The sequence below is a fragment of the Microcebus murinus genome, chromosome 3 (genome assembly GCF_040939455.1).
Source record: "Microcebus murinus isolate Inina chromosome 3, M.murinus_Inina_mat1.0, whole genome shotgun sequence".
Lineage (NCBI taxonomy): Eukaryota > Metazoa > Chordata > Mammalia > Primates > Cheirogaleidae > Microcebus > Microcebus murinus.
Window position 1 is genome coordinate 19,952,573 of NC_134106.1, and position 12,216 is coordinate 19,964,788.

Here is a 12,216-nt window from a genome sequence, read left to right on the forward strand (position 1 = left end):
AAGGCACGATAAATTACTTGAGAATCTACTCGCAGTTGCATTACGCCCACTCCTGCTGCATTGCTGCCCCTCCCTCGGGCCACATGTGTGGCTGCGTGTGGAGTTCCCTGCCAGCCAGATCCAGTACCAGCCCCACTCAGATTAGTTCTAAAGGACATCCTCTCACTAGGCAGAGCACACAGCATAGCTCACTGTCCATTTTATCTTGAGGAATTGATAACTTGAAATAAGAATTTACAGTGAGTCCTGGGCAGTGTCTAGTACTTTGACTATATAGCAAGGGAATTAGAACAAGACTGTAAGATAATTTGGGGGAAGAGATATTTTGAATGACCTGTTGATCAGAAATAATGCTGTTACTTTGAGGCAAGTCATTTGGGGAAAAAGAATGTGGAATGACCGAATGGAATGAACCCTACTAATCAATGAACAGACTGTCACTCTGCAGGTGTCAGTCAGCTCCTTCCTAAGTTACCTCAATGCTTGTTCCATAGGATTGAACAAAGTAGCTCTGGTGGTAGGGCTGGAGGCTGTGCATTAACCCAATTTCAGGGAAATTCCTGTACCAAGTCAATTTTACCTGTGTTTCCTTGCTTGGTATACTCTCATTTATCTACTTTAAGTAAATTCCTTCTACTTTCCTCTCTTCACGATTTTACTGTTGCATATAGGGTATGTTGTTAGTGGTTACATTTATATAATAATTTAATTTATAGGATGCAAGTATCGAGACAAGATCATGATGAAATAGTGAGGAACAATGGATATTACTCTGAGATCCTAGACTTAGAGTTGAATTCAATAATCAGTGGGATAAGGGTTTTCTTATCTTGGGAAGGGTACAAGTTTATTTTTAATTGTGGGAGGGATCGTTGTATTCTATTAAGTGACAGTTTTATGTGGCAGAAATTTGAGAAGGGTGTATGTGGATATGGGTGAACTGTAATAAATATAAATTTTGGCTGTCTAGGATTCAAGTCTCCCTATTTTGGAGGAACCCCTCCTCCTACTATGAAAAACAAACGGAGGAAGATATTTCTTTTCCTTGCTCCGGCAGCAGAATGCAGTATATGACCTAGCTCAGCCAATCAGATGACACTGCCCAGGACTTTGAATTTTGAGGGAGTGAGCATAGATTTAGGGCCGTGAGAGCTTATTTGCAGTGACAGCGTCTGATCAAGGGTCCACAAGTGTAGCAGCAGTGCCAGCTGCAGCAGGGGCATGAGTCCATCGACAGCTGGCCCAGTGGTGGTGGCAAGAAATGACCAATGGTTGCAACACCCACGGCCACAACCTAAGCAAGTGGTTTGGAGCATGTTCTTAGCAGTATTCTTGGCTATCCGACCTCCTTTGGATTATGTCTTACTTTTCTGATCCTTCTTATTGATTCTTTGTGTTATCCAGTATCTTCACAGTAAACTCCTTTTTCTGCAGTGCTTGGCCAGAACTGGTTCTATTGTAATATGGAAGCCTGGCTGGTACAAAACCATTTTCTTCAGTGCAGAAAGAGGATGTTCTTTCACTACATCCAACAGCCTCGTAGTGGCCATGGTGTCCTGGTTAAGGGTCTGCCAGCCCTCTATGCCTCAGTGCCCTTGGGAATCTCTGACTGTAATCATAGCTGTATACGTTCAGATTTTTTGATCTTTGCTTTCCTGAGGCTTAGGATATTTATCTACTTTGTCCAGTTTACCCTTCCTTGGCTATTACAAACCCTAAGCTGATATTATCTCTCTAAATGTTTCTAGAACTTTTATAGTTACGATAAGCTAGTCAGAGGTATTTTCAAAGACTGCATTCCTTTGTTTCTTCTACCTTTTGAAGAAACGAAACTGTAAGGCAAGTAGAGAATTCCTCATATGATTTGCTTTGAGTTGAATCACACTCATACATCTCATTGAGATCCCTTTTTGCAATTACTGCTTCATTAGAGAGATAAACAGGAAGTAGAGTAAGTGGTGTTGAATGTTTGGAAGGCAGGACAGCCTCAGGAGCAGGCCTCAGAGAAGTCAGCAACGGACAGAGGTGACCCTATTCTTGGGGATGTATCGTGCTAAGCAGGTTCATAAGAAATGGGTGTTTCCAGAGTGCTCATGTACGTACAGTCAGAAATGTAAGTACATAGAAGGCCAAAATGTTGAGATTGGCTGGGTAGGCAGCCCCTTCAGGATGCCAAAGGATAACCTGAGGATGAGGTGAGCCAGAGATTAGAGCAATCGGAATGGGCAGGTCTACCTAAAGGCATTAAGCTGTGATGGTCTGATGCATCCGTCTTCTCCATGGGAACATTCCTGCCCATAGGACAGAAACACCTGAGTCTGCTGGTCAGGGACAACCATTTCCTGGAGAGCTATTGCCACAACACAGACTTTCAGCTTAACTACTTGAAATCTGGGAAGAAACAGAAGAAAGAGAAGAGAGCTTGGAGGAAGGCAGACCTAGACTGGAACCTTACTTCTACCACTTACTGTGTGACTTTGGGAAAGGCTCTTTTAAAAATGAGTTGCCTAGGCCAGGCGCGGTGGCTCACACCTATAATCCTAGCACTTTGGGAGGCCGACGTGAGAGCATCGCTCAAGGTCAGGAGTTTGAAACCAGCCTGAGCAAGAGTGAGACCCCATCTCTACTAAAAATAGAAAGAAATTAATTGGCCAACTAAAAATATATAGAAAAAATTAGCTGGACATGGAGGTGCATGCCTGTAGTCCCAGCTACTCGGGAGGCTGAGGCAGGAGGATCACTTAAGCCCAGGAGTTTGAGGTTGCTGTGAGCTAGGCTGAGGCCACGGCACTCTAGCCTAGGCAACAGAGTGAGACTCTGTCTCAAAAAAAAAAAAAAAAAAAAGAATGAGTTGCCTAATTCCAATCTAGTTCAAGGATATTTTAAAGCTTAGATGGAATAAGATGCTTCACTCAATGTATGTGTTGAGCACCTACTGTGTGCCAGGCACTGGGTCCTGGGTACTGGGTGCAGTGCATAACACCTATCAGGAACTTGGCAAATACTAATTCCTTTCTCCTGCCCTTTCCCTCCCACAGCCCTTAAACCCAAGGGTCACCGTTTGAGCTCTCTCTTCTCTTGGCTGGCCTTGAGTTCAGCTGCCTCCTGCCACTCTTAGATTCCTGAGAGATGAGACAGGACACATTGTCGAAGAGTTCCTCCTCCTGAGTCCTGACCAGGGCCCTGCCTCCAATCTCTGGGTGGGAAACCCCAGTGGGCTGCGGAGGAGAGAAGGAATGCACAGGGATGCAGAAGAATTTTATAATTTCTTCCCATTCCTTTCTGGGAAAGACGAGGAGGGGAGAGACTTTGCTCTACACAGCCCTGTTGTACACCTTTGATGCTCTTAATGTCAGGAACCATCTTTCTCAAAGAGGTGGTCATGAGTCAGGGAGGAAATGTGTCGGTCATTGATGACCTTCTAGTTCCATATCCATCAGCGCTTTCTGGTCCTCATCCTCCTCCACCTATTTGCAGTATGTCACATTGTTGATATCCCCATAGCTGCTTGAAGAATCTTCCTCACCAAATAAAGACCAAACTCCTTATCTGGTACCCAAGGCCTTCTGTGACCAGGCCAAAACCTGCTTTCTTACTGCACCTCTCACCAGACCCCTCAGTTAGCATGTGTTCTGGTCAAATGAGCCATTTGCTTTTCTCCATAAATATCTGTCACTTCCCAACACCTGCCTTTGCTCATGTTATGATTTTCTCTAGAACTTTCTTCCCCTCCTTTCCATGTCTAATTCCTTCCCCGATGTCTTTCTTGACTCCCTCCCAGCCCACCAGGTGGAACTTCCATACCTCAAACTCTACTGACACTGTGGTAACCCTGGTCTGTGGCAGCCTTCTCCACACCCGGCCACCCAGGGCCTGGTCTCCTGGCAGCAGGCAGCTCTGCCCTCCTGTGTCCCTCCTGCAGCCCCAGACAGCTCCCAGCAACCTTGGTGACAAGAGCGTGTCCTGCTGACCGAGCTCCTGAGCCATCTGCGTGCTGTGGAGATGCATTCTGCAGCCCTTGGATACCCACCCACTCCCATGCTTGGGCGTTGCTTTTACAGGCTGCTCTTTCCCTATGGCGTCCAAGAAGTAGGTCAAGGTAGTTAACCTGCTTCGAGGGAGAAGTTCTGGGGGTTCAAGTTGCCCAGCCTGGAGTCAGGAATCCTGAGTTCCATTCCTGGCTTACAGCTAATCAGCTACTTGGCAATCCTTAGGGGCTCATTCTCCCCTCTGGGTCTCTCTGGGCCCTTCTCTAGGTCTCCTGCGCCCGAGTGTGTGTGTGTGTGTGTGTGTGTGTGTGTGTGTGTGTGTGTGTGTGAGAGAGAGAGAGAGAGAGAGAGAGACGCTATATCCCCCTGGGGCTGTCACCTTTTTCCCTCCTTCCTCCCTTGGGAGGAGCTTTCAGCCTGGTGGCTGCTCAAGGCTGGTTCCAGGAGCAGGAGCTGCGCAATCTCGGGGCTGATGACATTAGAGGCTGTCGTGCAGACACGGTTGAGCTGCTGGGGCGTTTTGAGGGGAGGGTCAGGAAGCCAGACTCCTGTCACCACAGGACAGGCCCTGGTGCTGTGGACACTGAAGCCTGGAACGCTAGCAAGGCTTCCTGGGTTTCATGCGGTGGCTGTAGACGGCCTCCCACTCGTACGCCTCCCTTTCCCCGAAGCGCAGGAGCTTCAGCCTCCGGGTCAGATGGAAACTCCGGGCCTTCCTGCAGTGCTTGCTCACGGCAGAGGGCATCATTTGAGCTGTCACAGCAAGGGACACTGTTCAGAGTGACCACGTTAATCAGGACGCACTTTGGCCCAAGAATACTAACTTTTTCTAAGGCTTAGCTCCTCTGACTGACCAAACCAGTCCCAGGAGGCCAAGGCCACAGGTGCCTCCACTGATGAGGCTGGGGGAGGGAGGGTGGAAATGAGGTGACCTGGTTGGGTCTGGATGGCCTGAGACCCTCTCCAATCCCTACCCTCCAAACCCAGGTAACAGGGACACGAAATACAGATGAGGCAGAGGAGCAAATGCAGGTAAAAGGAGGGAAGGGGCGCAGGTCGTTAGATGGCTGAGGAGCCTACCCTAAACTCGATGTGAAATGCTGTTGTGTGCACTGCTGCAAGGCAGCACGGGGAGGTGGGAAGAAAATGGGTCTCGGGCAGACTGTCCTGGGCTTGGATCTCTGCCCACCCACTTACTAGAGAGTTGTCTAACCTCTCCGGGCCTCAGTTTCCCAGCTGCAAAATGGGAATAATAGCACTGACCTTGCAAGGCTGCTGAGAGTGTTACCTGGGATAGATAACCTGTAAAGCACCTGGCACAGACCTGCTGCATTTGTAGCACTCAGTAAATGTGATTTCCTTTCCTCTTTCCTTCCTGTCGTACCCATCACCATGATTTGCAGATAAAGTAAAAACCACTTTAAGAAAGGAATCCCAATTCTGACTTTCCCTCCTTTCCATAGTTCACCTAAATAGCTGGTTTCTGCTTAGCGTTTCTTCGTGGGCACACAATTCTAGAAACTGGGACCCTCGAGTTCTGCTCTTCTGTTTTAAACTTTGAGCCAGCAGACTGTGTTCCCTCCAAGAGTCTGCTTCCTCATACGTAACACTACGGCACCACTTCCTGCATGCCTTTTATCCAAACATCTTGACTGCACCCCAGAGAAGCTGGGCATGGACCAGATTCCTTCACCACTGGGCACATGGGGCCCAGGGTTGGCTGCTGAGCCCATGGAGAACAGAGAATAGGTGCCTCTTCTCGTGGTTCTCACAGGCAATGTGGAGGGTTGGAGAAGCTTGCATATGCAGGGCCTCAGTCCCCTGTAACACAGCACCCAGGCCAAAGGGTGCAGGCTGGCCAGGACCCTATCCCTGTGTCCTTAGAATCACACACTAGTGGGATCCATTTGGGAATGCAGATTGGGAGCATGGGAGGGGAGGCCTACTCTAGGCCTGGTTCAGTCATGGCAATCCAAGGGCACCTGCCAAAGGATGGCGCTAACTAAAGTCACCAGATGGAACATAGGTTGAATATGCATTTGAGAAAACAAACAGAATACATTTTTTTGTATGTCTCAAATACTGCATGGGACACAAATGATAAATTAGACTCTATGGAGACCTCAAAGCCACCTGGCCTGGTCTTGGAACTGAAGAACAGAGACAGAGCTTCTTTGTGAGTTGCCAGAGGGTTTAGATTAAATGTGTGTTCCAGGAACCATCCCAGAGTTTCCCTTGGGCTGGCATGCTGCTAAGAGAAGTAAGGAGTTAAAGGAACGGGAACAAAACCTGGGAACAGCAAGGGGGGTGGTTGGCGGTGGTGAGAACAGAGAGAAATAGGAAACATGGGTTTGGGATACAGCAGAGAGAGCACTGTTTCAGGAGTCTAGCAACCTGAATTCTCTCTCTGGCCCTGGCCCTGCCTTGGGCCATGAAGGAAGGAAAAAAAAAATATATATATATATAATATGACTGCTCACTGTGTACTTTCATGTAGCTTTTATTCCCAACAGTCCTGCAGGAAGCTGAGGCTCAGGGAGGGTAGGTGACTGGCCTACAGACACACAGCCCAGTGCATCTAGGAAGTAGAACACTAATTAACCTCTTAAGGTTAAATGAAGTAAAATGAAGGGTATAGCACTATCTTTAAGGTCCCTCCTCTAACCTCTCTTACCTTTCTTACTAGTCAGGGAAAGAAAAAAAAAACCTCAACATGGGGCAAAAGGAGAAACTAAGGAATAGACACTGACAGGCCAGGGCAACGCGTGAGATGTAGAGGAGGCAGCCGGGCGAGGAGCGCTGGTGAAGTCCTGAGCTAGGCTAGGAGAGATCTCCAGGGTGCGGGGCGCTGGCAGGAGCCTTCTGTCCCTCTGTGTCCGTTCCTCACAGGGTCAGGGCAGGTGGAAACCGAATTCAATTCGGCCCTGAGACACAGCTGGAGAGGCCTGGCGGCAAAGCTTGCAAATTGCACGTATACATCTGGGAGAGGAAAAGCAAGCGGACTTCCTGCCGCACTTGGGGGCTGGGAGTGGGGTGCGTTTCCTGCGTACCTAGCGCGGGAAGGACGCTCTTCGGGAGCAAGTACCTGGCCAGAGAGTGGCTGAGGGGGCGCAGCTGAGGGCTGGAGGGCTTCATTAGAGAATGAGGTTTAGCTGAGGGAGCCAAGGGAGGGTGGAGGATTGTCCCCCAATTCCTAGTCCTTGCGCTCCCTGCTCAGCCACGCAGCCTGGACAAAGCTGAGGATGGGGTACACCTGCAGCTTCCCCGGAGCCTCAGGTTAGGGGAGAGCTCAGCTGTCGGCCTGAGCACCCCGACAGGAGCAGGGAGTTTGGGTGGGTGCCCCTCCCCAGGCGAACGAGGCAGCCAGCAGGGAGACAGCCTCGGAAAAGGCGCATCTCGGGGTTCAGGAGTCCTCGTGGGGGCCGCGGCGGGGCGGGGCGGGGCGGAGGCCGGAGCGGCCGCGCGGGGGGCGGGGCGCTCATTAGCATAGCTCCGCCCTCTGCGCGCGCCGGCCCGGGAGCCGAGCGGAGGCGCCGCAGCCCGCCGGGCGCTGAATGGGCTCGCGCCGCCCGGCTCCGTCCCGCCCGCGCCGGCCCCCGCGCCTGCTCGCGCCCCGCCCGGGCCTCCGCCGGCCGCCGCCAGCCCCCGCCCCGGCTGTGAATGAAAGGCAGGCGCCTCCGGGGGCTGGCTGGAAACGACGCGGCGACGCCGGCCTCCGGGAGGCGCGCGCCCCGCCGAGATGTACGGTAAGGAGGGCTGCGCGCCCGCGCTCCGGCCCGCGGGGGCCGGCTCCGCAAACTTCCAGGGCGCGCACCATTGTGCCCCTGCGTGGCCCCGGCGCGGGGCGAGGGCGCCGACTCGGTGCCCGGCCGGGCTGTTTCGGCCGCTCCGTGCGCGCGCCTTGTGCTGGGAAGACAAAGATGCCTCGAGCCGGGGGCCCTGGGGTCCTCCTTCGGGCCCGAGTGCGGGCGCCGGGGGCGGCGGGCGGGGGTCCGTCGCGGGCTGGGGGCCCTGCGGAAAGCGTGTCTCTCTTGGAGCCGAGCAGACGGGGAGTGTCGGTGGAGGTCGTGTGGCGGCGTTTGCAGAATTAACAAAAGCGGGTTGTGCTTGGGAGTTTTATGCGGGAAGCCGGTCCAGGGCTGAGCGGAGCGCTCGCTGCCGGCCTTGTGCCCGGCTCCGAGGATGCGGGAGGCGGCGCCAGCGGTGCAGAGGGCCGGAGAGCGAGCCGTGCCGGCAGCCTCACCTCGCCCCCCTGGATGGACGTGGCCTCCGCCTGCCCCTGCCGCCTGGCCGCGGGATCCAGCTTCCCTAACTTCCAGATTTGCCCTCCGCGGCGGCGAGGGGAGGAGACGCTGCTGAGAGGGTGCAGCACAGCCCTGACCTCTCTTCCCCTCGTCCACAGCCATGCCCCAGTTGTTGTGCAACAGTTAGCCAGACCCTGATGATGCACTGCTTTGTTTGATAATTTCCCAGGAATTCTTCGGTTTTGCAGGTAGTGTGGGTGAGAAAAACAAAACAAAAACAACAAAACATGCTGGGACCCACATTGCAGCTCTCATGAGTAGAGCATTGGAAACCCAGACCAGTATAGGAATGGACTGCATTACCCAGCCCCTAGTCTCTCCAAGCGCTGTGTGTGTGATCCCAGTGGACCTGAGTCCGTTAGAACCCAGGTCTCTGGCCCTATTGCAGGGCCAGCCGGAATTGGAGCTGTGCTCACCTCCCACCCCCACTGCAGTGTAGGGGCTCCAGCTGCACCTGAGGGGTGAGTGTCTGGAGAAGAGCAAGTTCCCAATTTAACCCATCACTGAGGCTGCTCAGCTGCCTCACTCTGTGAACAGACTGTGAGTCACAAAGTTTGTTGGAGGCAGAGGAAGCTGAGAGCGTGGTGGAAAGGCTCAGCAATTGGTGGGCCCCCCTATTTAGAGAGAGAGAGAGAGACTCAACTTTTTAATCCGTCTCCTTCCTTGCTCAGTTGGTAATACATCTGCGTTTCTCATCCAGGGTGAGACATCAGCAGGTCCCCTTGGCAAGCATTATTCCTCTTGGGTGGACCAACTGGGTTTGGGAGGGGAGGCTGACCTCGGGCTGTGCTGCTGTCCAGTGCCGACTTTGGGGCTAGGGAGGTGAAAAGATGGTTGTGCGTTATAAGCTGGGAGGTTGTGCGGTTTCCAGCAAAGAGCTCTATATATGTATTTTTTACTCTCTCTGTTTTTCCCTGTATTCTTTTCTGCAGAGGGAGCAGCCTAAAGCTGCAGATCATTTGACAAAAGCATGTGACTGCAGGGGCACCTGCAGTGGGGAAGGAGTTAGGACAGGCTCGTCAGAACGGGGCAGAATTGGGAACCCTGGTTCTGCTGGGCCACCTCGTAGCATTCAGTCTGAGATAACTTGATAACTTATCCAAGATATCTGAGAGCCGAGGGTCCCAGTCTGCTCCCATTGTGTGAAGCAAGACAAGGAAGAGCTAGACAGTACAGAAAGGTGAACTGGGAAGCCAATATATCTGGGTGCTATTTTTGGCTGCACCACAGATTCTCATTTCTCTTTTATGTTTTTATTTCCCCAGATGCAAACAGATGGTACTTACCCTGAATGATTCATAGAAAGATTATAATGAAGGAATCCTCTGGGCAGTTGCCCGCAGCACAGGAAAGTCACACCAGTGCTGGGGGGGGGGGTCAGTCCTGAGGGTGCCTTGTCTTGGGAGGTGTGAGAGGGAGCCCGCTGTCCCCAGGGAGGGCTTGTCCACCTGGATTTTAGTATGTTCTTGACTTTCATGAAAATAAAGGGTCTGTGTGATACTGAAAATCATTCTTTGTCCAGAGTCAATAGGGGGATGAAAAACATGTGAGTCTTGGGGGTGGGCATAGGATCATGGACTTCTTATAATTTTCTTAGCTTCCTCTCATTTTCCAAAAGGTTTGTCTAAGGTGACACAGTAAGAGGGAATAGGGCAAAATGAAGACTGGGGCCTCCTGGCACAGTGCTTCTCCCCCCGCCCCAGCCCCCCACTCATCCCAATGCCTCAGGTGAGGACTTATTAGGAAAATGCCACCAGGGGGTTTATTAACTAATAGTCGGTGACCAACCCCCCCATATCCCTATCAATCCATGTTCATAGGATTCTCACCCAAGACCGTGGGTAGTCACTGTGTCCTCTTGGAGAGTCATTGCCAGAAAGTGGCTGGGATTTAGGAATGACTGAGTAGTGAGGAGATAGCAGGGTGAGTTTGACGAAGGGAAAGAGAGATGTAGTTCTCATGCAGCTGGAAGTCACCTAGGGCTTTAGGTGAACGTGTCCCTTGTCCACCCACCTTAGTGACTTAATCCATTATAAATTCATATACTCTGACTCTTGTCTTCCCGTCTTATCAGCTTGGAATAATCTTCATTTCCCTTCTCCCATCCTCACCTTACCTCTGCTCTCCACAGCTCAGTCTTCTTCCTGCTGCCTGTGGGCGGCTGAGCCCCTTGGCCTTGCCAGAGGGCACGGTGGTATCTGGGCCAGAAAGAATCCTAGATCTAGGGTCAGCCCATCTCACTCCTAGAGCTTTGTCATGGCTGCGTGACCTTAGGCAAATGGGGTTGTCGCTGGGAATTAAATCTGTATAAAATGGTGAAATGCCCATCTACCTCCCAGATATGTCATGAGCCTGGAAGCTAGGCAATGACGTGACAGCACGTCTCAAGAGGTTCTGTGCTCGCAAGACAGGTGGCTCGAGAGCTGGTCCCCTTCAGGTCCTCTTGGGCCTTTACGCTGCTGTCTTCCTCTCTGCCAGCTCTGGCACGTGCCTGTCTGTGTCACCTCCCACCCCCACTTACCCACGCAGATCACCTCGACTTTGCCAGCCGCCAAGCCAGCACACCGCATCTCTTTCCCTGCGCCACATTCACCCCGCTGTCTCCTCACTACTCAGTCCTTCCCGAATCCCAGCCGCTTTCTGGCAGTGGCTCTCCAAGAGGGCACAGTGACTACCCACAGACCTGTGTGGGAATCCTATGAACATGGATTGACAAGAGACATGGGAAAGATAAAAGTACTTTGTACTGGGGTGGAAAGATGATTAGCAAATTCTCTGCAAAAATAGCTTCCCATTCGTTGTTCTTTTTGTTTGAGTTATATAACTAAGAGTTCCCCTGTTCCTCTCACCTGGGCCGGAGCCACACGGCCTTGCCAGGAGCATGGAGAGTCCCCGCAGAGGCGAGACCGCGCTCTGAGAAACGCTGCCCTCCACAATCAGAGCAGCCAGCCGTGCAGAATGACAGGGAAGGACCGCCCCAGCCACAGCCTGTGCACCCTGGTCCCACTCCAACAAAACCAATTCCTCGTCACCCCGAGTGTCGCCTTGTCCTCAGCATATGTCTTTGTCCTGCTGTGTGACTGCAGATGCTGTCAGGGGTTAACAGAGGTGTACAGCTTTTTGAAAATGCGCTCGACAGAGCATCCTACTTGGTGAGTGAGACCGTTGTGAACGGCGTGGAGGAAGTGCAGGGCCAGGCAGGGTGCGGAGGCTCACCTCTGCAGAGATCTCCAGAGACACCGTGCCCCTCACAGGCAGCGGTCACAGCACAACACATGCACACATACGCACATGCACGTGCTCCGTGCTCTTCCACCAAATCCCGAGGCCTCTGCAGCCCCGTGGTGCTGTGTGTGGCTTGGGCACGTGGGGGCCGTGTGGCCTGCCTTCTCTCACCCCCTAGCTCCAGCTCCTTTATTCCCCATAGCAGGGGGCCTGGGTGAGGAAAGCCTGTTTTCTTTCTTGCTGCCTATAGTTCAGTGAATTCAAGTGGTTGAAGTGTTTTTCTTGCACATAAATAAAAAGTTGATACCATCTTACAGGAAATCTGGAGAAGAGAGGAGGAAAAAAAGTCACCCACAATTCTACCCACTAACACCAACCTTTTTTATTATGATATAAATCACTGCTGTGATTTTGCACTCACCTCCTTATGCCCTTTCTTTTGTATTTTTTTTCAGTCCTGGCTGTGGAGAGCACCAAGAACCCCACAGCCTGGGTCTGAAGCCCAGCTCTGCCCCTCGGGTAACCTTGAACCTGAGCATTTCTTTTTTTTTTTTTTTTGAGACAGAGTTTCACTCTGTTGCCCATGCTAGAGTGCTGTGGCTTCAGCTTAGCTCACAGCAACCTCAAACTCCTAGGCTCAAGCAATCCTTCAGCCTCAGCCTCCTGAGTAGCTGGGACTATAGGCATGTACCACCATG

The 12,216-nt window shown here is 52.0% G+C and overlaps 1 protein-coding gene across 1 annotated transcript in view; it reads left to right on the plus strand.

Moving 5' to 3' along the window:
- Nucleotides 1–7,642: 7,642 nt before the first annotated feature.
- EFR3B (EFR3 homolog B) overlaps nt 7,643–12,216 on the plus strand; it is a 79,675-nt gene continuing 75,101 nt past the window's right edge. Inside the window, exon 1 of the mRNA XM_012788125.2 lies at nt 7,643–7,735. Coding sequence (XP_012643579.1) covers nt 7,729–7,735 — 7 coding nt within the window. The 5' untranslated portion in view covers nt 7,643–7,728. The remainder of the gene's footprint in view (nt 7,736–12,216) is intronic.